Source organism: Carassius carassius, chromosome 50 (assembly GCF_963082965.1).
Source record: "Carassius carassius chromosome 50, fCarCar2.1, whole genome shotgun sequence".
In the NCBI taxonomy this organism is placed as follows: domain Eukaryota; kingdom Metazoa; phylum Chordata; class Actinopteri; order Cypriniformes; family Cyprinidae; genus Carassius; species Carassius carassius.
The window spans coordinates 6636490-6652393 of NC_081804.1; the positions used below are offsets into that span (position 1 = coordinate 6636490).

Consider the following 15904-nt stretch of genomic DNA (forward strand, 5'->3'; position numbering starts at 1 on the left):
TCCGACTAAATTATTATTTATATAAGACATGAAGTTGTACATAAAGTTTAAGTGATTAAAATGGATCAAATTACAAATAAAATAATTTTACAGCCAGGTACCATAGTGGAACCTTAGTATGTTCATCAATGAACTTTGATTTCTCCAGTGAGCTAAAAACATACAGAGCTTGAAAGAACCCAGAAACAAACCGATGCTGATTAACCAGCCAGATATGGTCCTTCACAGAACCTAAAGTTTTAGAAAACCTTTATTTTGAAGGATGATATCGAATTAATATTTATATTTAATATATTTTATACATGGTTGGATACGGTCAATCTTATCATTCTCTCCTAAAACTAGACAATACATTTCATCTCACCTACAGCTAAAGCTCCTGCAGTTCCTCAGAATTGTTGCTTCAATTTTATCGACTTTAAAATTCCAACCAACAAAATTGTGAGTGCTGTGAAGACAAGTTCACGTTGCCCTGTCCCGGGCATTGTGTAAGTATTTAACTCAAAAATATATTATCTTATATTTAATATATTGTTCCTTTTAAATTGTAGACAAATGATAAAAACTGATTTTGTATATGTATGAAAATGTTAACTATTCCCCCCCCCCCCCCCCACCCACCGCGCAGGGTTACGACTCATAGAACCAGATTTTGTGTGAAACCAGCAGAGGCATGGATAAAGGCTTTTATGGAGAAGCAGCTCAATAAATAAAATCACAATTTATTATGCACAAAATAATACTGTTACTGTTTTTTTTAACAACGGTTCTTTCTTAAGAAATGAATTTTTGCATCTCCTGAAACTGAATTAAACTCTTTTAATTGGTAACACTTTACAATAAAGTTAATTAGTTAACATTAGTTAACTACTTTAGTTAACACGAATTAAGACTGAACAATACCTCTACAGCATTTATTAATCTTAATTCATGTTAATTTCAACATTTATGGAACCTTTTTGTAAAGTGATACCTTGTGATTAAGCACTTAATCTTTGCAAATAAATATTAAAATGCAATGAGATTACCTGGTGTCAGACTCATTTGAATGTGTGCATATTCATGTAGAGAATTAAATTGGTATAAAATAGTAGAAAATATGGTATAACTCTCATCAGGATAACATCTCATGTTTATTGTACAGTGCGGCAGAAAGAATAAAAGACGAAGATAACATAAAAAACAATCAGAAATTAATGTACATACACATACAAGTAAAAATAAATACAAACATGAAAAAGATAAAAGGTTCTGATTTCATAAGACATATAGGTATTCTTTGTTGCCACACACACACAAATTCATTGCAAAGATGCCATTCTATTCCTAAGATTATATATATATATATATATATATTCCTATTAAAACAGCATACTAGAAGATCAGTGTGTGGTTGTAGGTCCAGGAATGGTGGGTGTTTGAAACATCTCAGTGCTTATCAAACCTCAGATCTGAGTTTCTGTTACATCACACTGGAAAATATTGAAATCATGAAGCAGCTTCTAATTCATTCAGATTTTTCCAAAAATGCATCAAATCCTGCAGATCAACTTCAAATCAGAAACCATGAGAACATCTTGTGTTCTGGTGTTGGACTGGTCCTGCTCATCACTTCTGAAACTCAAAGTAGGTTCTCTTGTAGTCTGAATTATTTACTGAACAATTTAACACAAGGATAAAGTTGATCTGCAGAGAAATCCCTTATATTTAGTGCAAAATCTGTTTTCTGAAAATCAGTGTTGTTGTTTATCAGTATCTATAATCTAGTTATTTTAATAATTTCCAAATTCCACACATTACTTTTAAAATATATTTTGTCACAGAAGTTCAACCATATTAAATGTTAACTTTTTTTCCTCATTGTTTCAACATCTATAGGCAAATTAAGTGTGAAAGTAGACATTGCTTGGGGAAATAGATGAGCTTTATCAATAAAAATGCAACAGTTGTATCCAAAATGATGTTTATTGTTCAGAATCATTTCCTTTCTAAATGCGTTTTTGTTCCTCATTGAGTGGGATAATGTGACGGAATGGAAATGGCTTGAATCTAAACTAGTTTTTGTGAGTCCTGTTTCCAAATATGGTCCTAGTTCAGAAAATAATTAATTATGGAACGGGATGTGCTGCATTAAAAAAAAAATAAAAAATAAAAAAACATTTAGGAACTTAATACTGTTCTGCTCTTTTCTAAAGGAGCAGTGTTGTTGTTGGTGGTTAATTTGTTGAGTATTTTTGGTTTTATGCTAATGTTTTAAAATACATTTTTACAAACCTCAACAACAGTGATGGACTAAATTGTTTCATTTTCATTTACTTGTATTTAACTGTAAAATATTTCATAAAAATAAGTAACTTTGTAAAATTCTAATGATACTGCAACATTACGAAAAAAGTATATAATACCATATGATATGCTTATATTTTATTTCCTCTTCAATAAAGAAAGATATTAGGCCAATAAAAACCTCAAAACATTAAAACTCTTCTCATTTTGCAGACATTGAACCAAATCTATGCTCAAAAATATTGAAATGCATAGATTACCTGGTGTCTCGACATGATTTCATATCAAATACTGACAAGAAAAGACCATTATCAGGATAACATCATGTTTAATAATGTACAGTTAGCCAGAAAGAATAACAGATGAAGATAAAAAGGGAAGAAAAACAATCAGAAATTTAAAACTGTATGCATATACAAAAAAATTTAGATTAAGAAAAAAAAAAAAAACTTGTCTAGAGCCATGTTCAGGTGTACTATAAAAAAAGTGTAGTGTTTAAAGAACAGATTTTTACTTTTTCCCAGAATACTGTTCTACTAAAAACCTTAAACTAAACATGCTTTAGAGCATCTGTGTGGTTTTTAGTGATGCACAACAGGAAGAACTGAGTGTTCAAACCTGCATAATGACAAACCTTCAACATATATAATAGTGCTATAATATAATAATGCCCTTTGCATTGAGAGTTTTGTGCACGTTACGGTCTATTTGACATGTGTTAGACCTGGAGCCTGTGTGTTATAAATCTAAACTTCCACTATCATTGACATTTAGAATGTGAAGTGAGTTTATTATAAAGGGTAATCTGGGTGAGTATGGCTAAAATAACATCTGTTTAGATAAACTGATCTAGGACCAGCCATAACAACTAAAAATCCAAACGAACTGGTCTCAGATCAGTTTAGGAACATATTGAGGGACATCTAACATAATCGGATCACAAAAAAAAAAAAGAATAAAACATGAGCAGACAAATGCCGTAAAAGTCTGCAATTTTAAGGCAGAATGATCGCGCAATATCCTGTAATATTATTGTAATTATTTTATATCCATCCATATAAAGAAATGACAATTGTTATTAATATCAATGATCATTTTGTATAACACCATCGATGGTAGGGACAAAATTATATACGTACACAGCCAGCAAACGGGTTTAAACACATGGAAAACTGTTATTGTCATAATTTAGCTGCGCATTAATGTTAAAACAGGTCTTCAAATATTTATGACCCCTAAGAAACACACAACATCATGTCTCACACACCAGCAGAAACCAAAAACCATTTATCCATAGCTTTGTTTTCAACACATACATGCTTAGCTCTGTATGAACTCATGAAGCACTTGCTTCTGTCTGATTCTCCATCACACCCATACAAACCTACCACCAGACCATCTAACACTAAGATGTGTGAATATGGACAGAAGAGCTGAAAGTGTCTGTCTGTACTGTACTGTACTGAAATTATTAAGAACATAAAGAATTGTTTGTAATAACCACAATTTAAAGTTTCAAAGGAATGTTGGTCAATATTCTCACTCTAATCGAGAGGTCGAGAACATACTTGACACACTGGGCATGTGGTGCAATATAACAGTCAACCAGAAGAGGGCGAATGTGGATGTGACTATAAAAATATCCTACATTTCATTCCTTTCATTCATGTTACAATGGAAAGTGCAGTAAACTGTAATGTAGCACTTCAGCATGCGTTTCTTATGGGGTCATAAAACATCAGAGCATCAAAAGAGATGCAAGGAGTTTCTGGTTTTATAAGGACAGCTTCATGATGTCTTTAAAAGATTTTTCCTTTTTTCTTGTGCTTTTCCATTGTCCTGAGAAAAAAAAAAGAAGGACAAAAACATTAGTAAAGAAATTTTTAAATAATAAATTGTTAGTTATGGTTACTGTAAATTTCAATATTTTTCCATGTCCTCTATTAACATTTTTAATGATTGATATTATTCTGATAGCAATACTATACACTACTATTCACAAGTTTAAGGTCAGAATTTTTTGTTGTTACAAAAATTATTTTTAATAATTGCTGTTCTTTTGAAACTTCTATCAAAAATCCTGGAGGGGAAAAAAATCTATAGATCACAAACTTGAACGGTAGTACATGTATAACATACTAATTAAGAAATTATAACTAAAGTTAAGTTCAAAGCAAACCACAAAATGGAGAATTATCTTAAATATCTTTTATACAATTTATTAAATCATGCATTTTATCAAATTGAAATTTAAAACATTAAATGTAAAAAAAATATATTTCAAATACACTAAAATGAAAATTATTATTTGAAATAAACCTATTCCTGTCACAGGGTCTGGGTTGTGTCCCTGGGTTTCCACTAGATGTCCCCCTTTCTCACGGTGTCTGTCACCTTATCACTTCCTGTTCCCTTATTTGGTCACCTTCCTCCTTGTTAGTAATTGATTGTTCCCCACCTGTCTCCTGTTCCCTCATTATCCTTCTGTGTATTTATACCCGGTCTGTCTGAGTCGGTGTTACGGAGTCCTTGTTTAATGTTGATGTTTATTCATGTCCGTCATCTTGCCTTGCCTTGCCTTGTCTTCGTGTTTTGTTTATGTTTGTTTGATATCGACCCCTGCCTGGACTGTTTATTCTTTGGATTGCCCCTTTAATAAAGTCACATACCTGCACTTGGATCTCTCCGTGTTTCTTGAACCACCAGACGTGACAGAAGGACTCCGTCCCACTGAGATCCAGCGGTATGTCTTTTCCCCGTTCCCCAGCCAAGATGGCGGAGCGGAGAGCTCAGTATCTCCGGCTGATCGCCCTCCGTCAAGAGGGCAATGAGGTGGGTGCCCTGGCACAGGTGTTCTGGTCCCTGGCCGAGGGTATGGGATACAACGATGCCGCCCTAAAGGACTATTTTAATGGCGGGCTGGATGATCCAGTGTCTCAGGAGGAGATGGCGCAGTTGGAGACACTGGAATTCTGGGAATTTGTGCGCTACCTGCAACATCGGCTTCGGTGGGATGCCCCAGCCACTTCTGTCTCTTCCGGCGGGGTGGTCGTCAGCCCAGCACCACTGCCCAGGATGGCAACCAGCCAAGCGCTACAACCCAAGATGGCCGCCAGTCCAGCACCACTGCCCAAACTGGCCGCCAGCCCAGAGCCACAGCACAAGATGGCCGACTCAACGCCTGAGTCTCCAGACAAGGTGTCACCGACTCGCCAACATAGAGGGCGGAGGAGGAGGAGACAGGCGTCTACCGTTCCTCAAGGCCCAGAGGACGTTCCCGAGGCGGTGCCCGATGCTGTTCCGGAGACCGAGGCGGTGCCCGATGCTGTTCCGGAGACCGAGGCGGTGCCCGATGCTGTTCAGGAGGCCGAGGCGGTGCCCGAAGCCGAGGCGGTGCCCGATGCTGTTCCGGAGGCCGAGGCGGTGCCCGATGCCGAGGCGGTGCCCGATGCTGTTCCGGAGGCCGAAGCGGTGCCCGATGCCGAGGCGGTGCCCGATGCTGTTCCGGAGGCCGAGGCGGTGCCCGATGCTGTTCCGGAGGCCGAGGCGGTGCCCGATACTGTTCCGGAGGCCGAGGCGGTGCCCGATGCCGAGGCGGTGCCCGATGCCGATGCTGTTCCGGAGGCCGAGGCGGTGCCCGATGCCGAGGCGGTGCCCGATGCCGAGGCGGTGCCCGATACTGTTCCGGAGGCCGAGGCGGTGCCCGATGCCGAGGCGGTGCCCGATGCTGTTCCGGAGGCCGAGGCGGTGCCCGATGCTGTTCCGGAGGCCGAGGCGGTGCCCGATGCCGAGGCGGTGCCCGAAGCCGAGGCGGTGCCCGATGCTGTTCCGGAGGCCGAGGCGGTGCCCGATGCTGTTCCGGAGGCCGAGGCGGTGCCCGATGCTGTTCCGGAGGCCGAGGCGGTGCCCGATGCTGAGGCGGTGCCCGATGCTGAGGCGGTGCCCGATGCCGAGGCGGTGCCCGATGCCGTTCCCGAGGCCGAGGCGGTGCCCGATGCCGTTCCCGATTCGGTGCCCAAGACCGGTCTAGAGTCAGGGCTAGTTCCTGTTGACCTTCCAGGGTCGAGTCAGGTCCCAGTGGACTCTCCAGGGTCGAGTCAGGTCCCAGTGGACTCTCCAGGGTCGAGTCAGGTCCCAGTGGACTCTCCAGGGTCGAGTCAGGTCCCAGTGGACTCTCCAGAGTCGAGTCAGGTCCCAGTGGACTCTCCAGAGTCGAGTCAGGTCCCAGTGGACTCTCCAGAGTCAGGGCCAGTCACTGATGACCTTCCAGAGTCAGGGCGGGTCACCGTTGAACGTTCAGAGTCAAATCAAGTCACTGGGTGGGCTGCTGCTCGGCCCTGTTGGACTCCGGCATCGACCACAGGGGGGTGGTGGTCATCCGCTCCGCCCTGGGGGACCCTGGCGTCGACTACACGGTTGTGGTGGTCCTCCGCTCCGCCCTGGGGGACTCTGGCGTCGACCACGAGGACGTGGTGGTCCTCTGCTCCGCCCTGGGGGGCTTCCGCTCTGACCACACGGTTGTGGTGGTCTTCTGCTCCGCCCTGGGGGGCTTCCGCTCTGACCACACGGACGTGGTGGTCTTCTGCTCCGCCCTGGGGGGCTTCCGCTCTGACCACACGGTTGTGGTGGTCTTCTGCTCCGCCCTGGGGGGCTTCCGCTCTGACCACACGGACGTGGTGGTCTTCTGCTCCGCCCTGGGGGGCTTCCGCTCTGACCACATGGACGTGGTGGTCTTCCTCTCCGCCCTGTGGGGCGCCTGCCCTGACTACACGGTTGTGGTGGTCTTCCGCTCCGCCCTGGAGGGCTCTGGCCTTGACCACAAGGGTGTGGTGGTCTTCTGCTCCGCCCTGGGGGGCTTCATGTTGTTTTTTTTTTTTTTCCTTTGGTTTTTGTGTTAATGTCTGTCCCTGTTCCTCTCTGTGAGCCTGGCCCTCCGTCCCTCCCCCTGAACCTCCTCCGGTCCTCCTCCCTCCTGGTCTCTCTGTTTTGTGTCTACACTTCTGTTATCTGTTCGCCATGATTTTTTTTTCTGGCCCTCCGTCCCTCCCCCGAGCCTCCACCTGTCCGCCTCCCTCCTGGTCTCTGTTTTGTGTCTGTCGTGGAGCCGCTCCGTAGAGGGGGGGTACTGTCACAGGGTCTGGGTTGTGTCCCTGGGTTTCCACTAGATGTCCCCCTTTCTCACGGTGTCTGTCACCTTATCACTTCCTGTTCCCTTATTTGGTCACCTTCCTCCTTGTTAGTAATTGATTGTTCCCCACCTGTCTCCTGTTCCCTCATTATCCTTCTGTGTATTTATACCCGGTCTGTCTGAGTCGGTGTTACGGAGTCCTTGTTTAATGTTGATGTTTATTCATGTCCGTCATCTTGCCTTGCCTTGCCTTGTCTTCGTGTTTTGTTTATGTTTGTTTGATATCGACCCCTGCCTGGACTGTTTATTCTTTGGATTGCCCCTTTAATAAAGTCACATACCTGCACTTGGATCTCTCCGTGTTTCTTGAACCACCAGACGTGACAATTCCAGGCTAAAACTTAATTCTGAATGCAGATTTTCAATGTGTAAGCGGTAAATGTGCCTCTACTTCTATGGACAAGTGCAGTTCCTTATTTAAAATATTGCTTTGCTAACTGCATTATTTAGGCAATTTTTAGAGAAAGAACAGCGAGAGTCTCACTTTGATGCATCAAGTTTCTGCTGCTCCAGGATGCGTTGCTGGGACTCCCAGTTGGCCTTTTCCTCCTCAAACTGGCGCTTCTTCTCCTCAAGCTCTTTATACTGAGCTTCTAGATTCTTCTTCATCTGTTCGTGACGCCGCTCCAACTGCATCACAGATGTCAAAGGATTTTTAGTTAAGTATACATATGATATTAGCCATGACAAGTATGGAGAGCAATGGGAACAAATGCTAATAGAAAAAAAAATTTATCTGGACCTAGAAACCAAACACAAGCGTCCTCACATACACACCTCTGCCTCAGAGTCCTTCAGTTTTTGCTTCTTTTCTTTGACCTTCATCTCAAAGACCTGCTCCATCTCTGTCTCCATCTTCTTCATCTTCATCACATGCTCCCTCCTCTCCTCCTCCATCTGGGCCAGGGGACTCCTGCAAGAGAGACATTGCAACAGATATGGAGAAATCCTCTGCAGTGAATGGGTGCCATCATCACAATAATCCACATTAGGTAAAGCAATATTATGGATAGAGGACTCATATTTAAGCTGTAAACAACAGTTTAAGTTTAAAATTGTCTCAATGATGGATTTGTTTCTTACAAACATGGAGCTTTTTGATACACAACACGTCATTCTGATAGCACCCATTCATTTCAGAAGATGCATTGATACATTTCTCCAAACCTGTTCCTGAGGAAAAATCTCATCTACATCCTGGATGGCCTGAGGTTGAGAAAACTTGGGTGAAGTATGTCTTGAAGGCTAGACTTTTACTTAACTTTTAACTGTTAGGCTACAGGAAAGCCTCAACAGACTTGTTCCCAAGGAAGGGTGTTTAGGACAAAACCTGAAAAACATTGAGCTAAAAATAGAGCTGTTCTCTTACTTTGTGAGCTGGCCCTTGTTCTTGGTGGCGTCGACCCCGTTGCAGGTGACGGCTGCTAGTTTCTTACTCCGGTAATTTTCATAATGTACATTATTGGTCACGTCCTTCAGATCCTGCATGTGTGTCCTGGAACAGATTGTTTGATGACAGGTTAAACTTTGATTAAAACTCCAATTCAGTTTGCAAGAAAATAAAAGTTGTCTATATTTTTCAGTATTTGTTGTTAAGTTGTGCCTGGTAAAGAGGACATAATGCACAGGTATCTCACGTAACATTGTTTCTTACCTGATGAGCATATTCCTCAGGACTGTAAAGTCACAGTGCTCACCGTTCTCCACTGAAAAGGGAAGAAATGGATGTTTAAGCTCAATGATATAAGAATGACTTCAAAACTTTAAAAACCCCTAACATTTCAGTTTTCAGATTTCATTTAAAATTCCAAAATACATCTTAATTAAAGAAAAGAAAAGTAGGCACTACTTGCATATTCATGTGTAGGACTACAACATATAATGCTGTGAAACTGTTAAGTGTAACAATAAAAGTTGACATGAAAAATGCATTATTTTTGTGAATGTATGTAGTTATGTTAAATACTTAATATGAGATTTTGATTAAAGATGCAGTCCAAAACATTTTTAATAGGGACGCATGATATATAGATACCATATAAGTTATTGGCTGACGTTTTGTAATTTGCCAGTATCAGTCAATATTAGAAATGTTATTTTGTGCCTCATTTCCCCTATTTTTAGATATAATCCTCTTTTTTGTATTTACATAACTTTCGCGTTTTTATTAAATCTTAAAACTCAAACTGTACAAGATAATGTTGTGATGCCTAATTTTACTTGTAGCATTTTTAACAATTTATTTTAGTTTTTCGTATTTATTCTTAATTTATTTAGACAAAATAGTGTAGAAATCTACTACTTACCATTTATGCATTATCGGTATTATCTGTATTATGTATTCAATTTGACCACTAGCCAATTTATCAACTATCAGCAATAACATGAAAACAATGAATAATTTGTATTATAATATTGGTGCCTACATCCACTTGTAGCATTTAACTTAATTTAATTTAATTTATAAAAAATAATATACAAATTTGACAACTAGCCATTTATCAATTATCAGCTATAATAATAATAATAATAATAATAATATAATAATTATTTGGCATATCATATCAAGAGAGAACTTTAATCAGTGCATCCCTAATATTTAAAAATATTTTTAAAAACAAACATACATTTTACATTTAAAAGCAAACAGGATCAGACAATGAGGTTGCTGACAGAACACAAAATTAATCAATTAATCAATCTCAAACAAATTAAAAATCAAGAGACACAGGTCAGGTGGTTTTCTATTAAAAGAAAAACTAAATTTTAGTAACTAAACATCAAAATTGAATATGTCAAAAGGTTAAACAGTCACAAAAATAAACAGCAGGTTAGGGGTTCACATAATCACTGTTATGTGATCATACACCGGTATGATCGTTGTCATCACATGGTATTCTGGGAAAGGACCAGAAACACTGTTTTCTGAAAGATGGTTAAACTATGAAACATCTTCTGCAGGTCTAACCTGCACCGTTACAGCAGTTATAGAGCCCTATGATGCTGAGCATCTTACCTATAAGGAGAACTCATGCTGATTGACCACCCCATGTGTCAATCATCTGCTACAACCACCTACCTGTGAGAGAGCAGTTGGAGGGGCGGGACTAAAGTCACTCCTGTGGGACCCCCACTCAAACCTGTGATTCATGGGCTACTACAACTAAAAATGGTGTGTTGTTGGAGGGGTTACATGGCATAGCGATGATAAGCAGACACCAGCCAAATGGAGCTAGAAGAAGGGGCAGGGGGTGGAGTCATACGTCTAAAGGTATCATGGGATTTGTAATTTCCTATTTGACAGTTCAGAAAACTCTTGATGCTGACAGGTATAGACGGTGCCCCAAAACAACGTCCCTTATATTACATCATATGTTAGGACAGCGTTGAGGTTAGAATGGAAATATTAGCACTCAATCAACCCCGCATCAGAGTTCTGAGGCAGAAATACTTATAAATGATGATGTCAATGTACTATAATAATAATAAAAAAAATGTATGTAAAGGAAGAAAATAAATGTTTTAACCTCAGGGGTACATTTTGTACCCCTTAATGTATTTAAATCCATAATGGGGGTTGGAAATAAGTAATGGGAGGCATGCATGTCTGGATGCAAGTTTTTGTTTAAACATAAGAATAGGGCTGGGTGATATATCAAATATTATGTATTTGCAATGATTTTGTTGGCAAATCAAATTAAGGAACATCATAAATATTTAGTTCATTTTAATTTGGCCATTTATGTTTATTAGACTAGCTTTGGGTTTCCTCCTCATGAGTCACAAAATATCTGTAGGTAAATATTGATGCTTATTAATACTGCCACATTAGTAAATATAACCATGATGGAAAGTGGTTTGTGCATTTAGTCATTTAGAAAAAAAATAACATTTTTTCATAAATGTTTAAAATATTACAAATCTTTTCAATTGTTTATTATCTATTATTATGCCATTATTTAAAGTAATTTGTAATCTAACACACACACACACAATTGCTAATTTATTTTTTAAACATTACAAATTACATTATGCAACAATATACAATAAAATAATTGAGTCTTTGAAAAAGATATGATACAAAATGATATCATATTTATATCATATTTCTTTTTAATACTTAGTAAATTATATTTTTTATTAAATCAGAAATTCATTTCATATTGGTCACACATTACGCATGATATATTATGCATATATATTATTTACATACACACAGTTTTTAAAAACTCAAATTAAAATATATTATGCATCGATAATACAATGTGGCTTTAAAAATTTCTTTTTCGTTTTTTTTATTTAAGTTTTTTTTTTTTACTTGCGTAATACATACAAAATTATTATTTTTTAATTGCAACAAAAGCATTCATTAGTCTCACACTTTCCGATCCCTTTGTACATATCAAATATTAGCAAAACTCTCAAATGCGGAGTTATATCTCAAATACTGAGATATTATTTTTTATCTATATCATCCAGCCCTACATAAAGAATAGTTAAGAACCTATAAACATGTTAGAGAGCAGAGCTGCTCTATTTACTACGGGGGGCTGCAGATTATAGGTTTCTCCATGACTATTTGTAGAGCACAAATCTGACAATCAGCAAAGATTCGGAGCAGCAAAAAGGTGAAAGAGGAAGGAGGGGGGAGGTCTTAACGAAGAGCGTATAAAAGAAAAATGGGTTTGTTTACCAATAATGCCCTCTGTCAGTCATGGAAAAGAGCAGACAGAAAGAAAAAAAAAAAAGAGAAAAGAAAGAATGACACGTAAAAAACCAAGGGAAAAAAAAATAGACAGACTCGCTCACCACACAACAACAATTCCAAATGAAAAAGTTTTCAGGGAGGAGAGCTTTATAAAGAAAGAAATGTGGGGATACTCAGACCAAAACAAGTAATTTGTGGCCTATGATCTATGATGTAAAAAGGGGGTGAGGATCTTTCTTTCTGTAAAACCTTACACCTCGTCGCTCTCCCTGTTCCAGAACCCCTCAAGTTGGACATTTGACCTGAGAGGGAATTCGTCCAGCAAGCTTGTTTCACACGTACTGGAACACCCCTGTTTTTATTAGAAATGGTACAGTCCTCATGACAAACTCATATGGGTCATGCTGATGCAGCACGTACCTTCTGCCACACCCCAGGGGTACTGACGCCCTCTAACCTTCCTGCCATTTACTTCGATCACCACATTGCTGCCAACCACTGCCAGAGGCATCTTCTCCTGTTGGTACAAACCACAGTTAATTAAAGTGAGCCTGCATCGACCGCACACAGTGAAAAGTGAACAGACACAGGGGGTCTGACGCAGATTCTCATTGAACTTCAGAGCCACAGACGGGTCAGTCAACTAAATTGGTTCTGTGGCAGTTTGCATGTCATCAATAATAACCTCAAGCTAACCTAGAGAAACAAATAACATTGTGGATGCTGTTGGGATAATTACAGACTTTAAAAGACAAAAACATTTCTTATTGTTTTTCTGCTGTCAGTTTCAAAATGTAAGATTTATGTAAAGTTTCAGAGTAAGACTATATGTTGACAGTTGATCCATTAGGAAATATGAACTAACAATTAACTACTTTTTTTAGTTCATAATGAATAAACTACTGTCGTCTGTAATTATCTGCTGTACATCTGACTATGTACAGTTTCTTTTGGACTGACACTTTACCTTTATCTTTCGGATCAGTTTGCTGTCCTCATCATCCTCTGTGTCCGGAAACTCATAAATCTTGATTTTGTGCTCCTGGATCTCCTTCATAATCTATTGATGAGAGAACAGTAGAATTAGTGCTTGAGAAAAACTGTCAAAAGCAAATCATCACATGTAAAATCACACATTAACACACACACACCTGTTTTTTGAACAGCTGGCACTCCTCTGGCGTGAGAGTATCAGCCTTGGCAATGAGGGGGATGACATTGACTTTGTCATGAAGACGCTTCATGAACTCGATATCAAGAGGTTTCAGTCTGAAAAAAAGATTCAGAATACAAGTGAATTGCATTTAACAGTTTTCAATTGTATTGTGAACTTATGTTGCTAACTTATTTAAATTAAATAAACTACATTGTATAACAAGTCACAGCACATAAAAATACTATGCCAAAATTAATATTATTATTTTTATATTTAACTTCTTAATGTTGACACAAGTACTGCTTTCCTACTAAATACTGGAAGTAAAAAAAATGAAAAACACTCCAATAAATTCAATTATTAAAAGAATATATATAAATGAAAGAAAATAAGTAATTAAATACATAAGTAAAAACAAAAACAATTAATAAATATGTAACTAAATAAATAGATAAGTAAATAAATAAAATATAGGAGTGTGCCTATTACAATTTCCCCTAGTGGTATGAATGTATACCATTCTATGTATAGCATATAGAAATATCATAGAGTAGTAACTGGTACTAACTTTAAAACCGAGTGAATTCATAATCCTGAAATGTCTTACAAGCAAAAGCATTGAAACCACTACAACTACATGGAACTAAATGAAAAAAATGTAACTAAAAAAAGGCATGTTTTCACATAGTTTCCACATGGGTAATAGGAATATAATGAACAATAACAGTAACAGTAAGGTTAAATAAAATATTGTATGTAAGTCTACAAAGCTTACACATAAACCAAACATAAAAATGAGTCATGCCATTTGAAGTGATGCAACAGAAGTGAAACAAGTCGGGCATGAATAAACAGAGCAGAGGGGCCACGGTCAGCACAGCGCTGAATGTTTTCTCATCGTTTCCTTCCAAACCAGAAACATTATGTCATGGAGGGAATGAGGGCTTCACTATGTATCTCTCTGCATCACTTTAGTTCAGGATTCCAGACAGAGGCTGTTCTTACACTGAGCAGGGTTTCTGTGTTTTTTTTTTTGTGATCTTGAGGCCCAGCTGAGGGGCTGTTTATACATGACTGAAGATGCAACCCAAAGGTCACAGAGATATGAATGTTGCTTCATGATGGCGTCTTAAAAAGGGCACACAATATAGCTGCTTGCACAGACAGGGCTACGATGTCACACTACACTGAATGCAAATATAACACTTCATATTTTATCACAAATCTAATTTCTAACATTGAAAAAAATAAAATAAAAATTATAAATCACAATCTTAAGCAATATTAAGCCAAATAAGCTAATTATAAAAAAAATAATCACGTCAAGCCCAGTTTAGTAAGCATTATGTAAGGCTTTTGGATCTGAGAGTGGGTAGTGTGCATCTCCATCTGTGCTCACATGTCCTTCATTTCACTCGCTAATGCATTTAAATCAATGCACTGATGCCTTCATTATAAAAGTTGTACAGTATTAATGCACACAATTCCAAACATCATCCCACTCCTGAACAAAGTGCAAAATGTGTAAATTAGGACGTGTGTGTGTGTGTGTGGTGCTTCTATTTTAAGCTGGTTGATTCGGTGCAGTACCTACCCGTGACCAGAGGGGGCGATGAAGTACAAGCAGCAGTGCACCCTGTTGTCAGGCATCTGCCTCCTGTTTACGCGGGATTCGGCATTCAGGAAGTCTTCAAACTTACTGTCGATGTAGTTGATGACGGGCTGCCAGCTGAAAGAAAGATGAGGAGGAGAAATGAAAGGCAAAGTACGACGCAAAGACTGAGAACTCATTGCATCACAGTCTGTAAAAACAGATTTAAAACCATCATATCTAACACCCAACATGATTTTATCTTTTGACTATAATGGAGTTTATTTGCCTATTCAACAATCTGAAATGCCTCCAAAACTCTTAAACTCACCAGTTGCTGTTGTCCACTGCATCTCCAAAGCCTGGTGTGTCTACGATGGTCAGTGTGAGCTGGACGCCCCCTTCCTTTATCAGCACTTTGGACTGTTCCACCTAAAAGCAGGACCACAAGTTGTCGTCACAGGATATGTGACTTAGCCTGGGACAGCAACCTTGCCTGTTTGTTCCAGATTCATGTCACTGACACAACATCATCGCTAACTAACTCTAAACCACAAACATTCATGTGAGTGGAGAGGTTTGTGCACAAAAATGTGTACTTTTGCATTTGCATCAAACCAAAAGGTCATAGTTGACCCTAAAACATAAACACTGATGAACTCTATAGCTGTATGTCATACAAAATATGTAAATAACCAATAGGCATTTACAAGATAACATGGTCAGCTAGTTGTCCAAGAAATAGTGAGATTGACTAATTTATTTTATTAAAAGACGCATATTTAAATTCATTGCTGCTACATACATGTTTTCAAAATGACGTCAAGTAATAAATCGTCATCCTTCCACTTTCTAACTACAAATGTGGTTTCGCGAGATTTTCTGCGTCATCTTCTACATTCTTTTTTTTTTAGCAGTGCATTCGTTGCATTCTAGGTTAGGCCAGTGTTAGGCGCCTAGGCGAGACACGGAAAT

At 39.0% G+C, this 15904-nt stretch overlaps 2 protein-coding genes across 5 annotated transcripts in view; one reads left to right on the forward strand and one right to left on the reverse strand.

Annotated features, from left to right (window-relative positions):
* Window positions 1-1024, forward strand: part of LOC132133412 (C-C motif chemokine 3-like) — a 57154-nt gene extending 56130 nt beyond the window's left edge. For both annotated transcript variants that reach the window (XM_059546216.1, XM_059546215.1), the window contains exons 2-3: window positions 371-488; window positions 629-1024. In XM_059546216.1, the coding sequence (XP_059402199.1) occupies window positions 371-488; window positions 629-713 (203 nt within the window). In that variant the 3' untranslated portion in view covers window positions 714-1024. The remainder of the gene's footprint in view (window positions 1-370; window positions 489-628) is intronic.
* Window positions 1-15904, reverse strand: part of LOC132133410 (septin-7-like) — a 51621-nt gene that overhangs the window by 19588 nt on the left and 16129 nt on the right. For 2 of the 3 annotated variants that reach the window (XM_059546212.1, XM_059546209.1), the window contains exons 4-13: window positions 15261-15361; window positions 14933-15067; window positions 13334-13451; window positions 13150-13242; window positions 12603-12699; window positions 9129-9180; window positions 8844-8969; window positions 8252-8387; window positions 7959-8104; window positions 2671-4125 (exon numbers count right to left, since the gene is read on the reverse strand). In XM_059546212.1, coding sequence (XP_059402195.1) covers window positions 4086-4125; window positions 7959-8104; window positions 8252-8387; window positions 8844-8969; window positions 9129-9180; window positions 12603-12699; window positions 13150-13242; window positions 13334-13451; window positions 14933-15067; window positions 15261-15361 — 1044 coding nt within the window. In that variant the 3' untranslated portion in view covers window positions 2671-4085. Of the gene's footprint in view, window positions 1-2670; window positions 4126-7958; window positions 8105-8251; window positions 8388-8843; window positions 8970-9128; window positions 9181-12602; window positions 12700-13149; window positions 13243-13333; window positions 13452-14932; window positions 15068-15260; window positions 15362-15904 lie in introns of those variants that run through there. The other variant, XM_059546211.1, reaches the window with a different exon arrangement.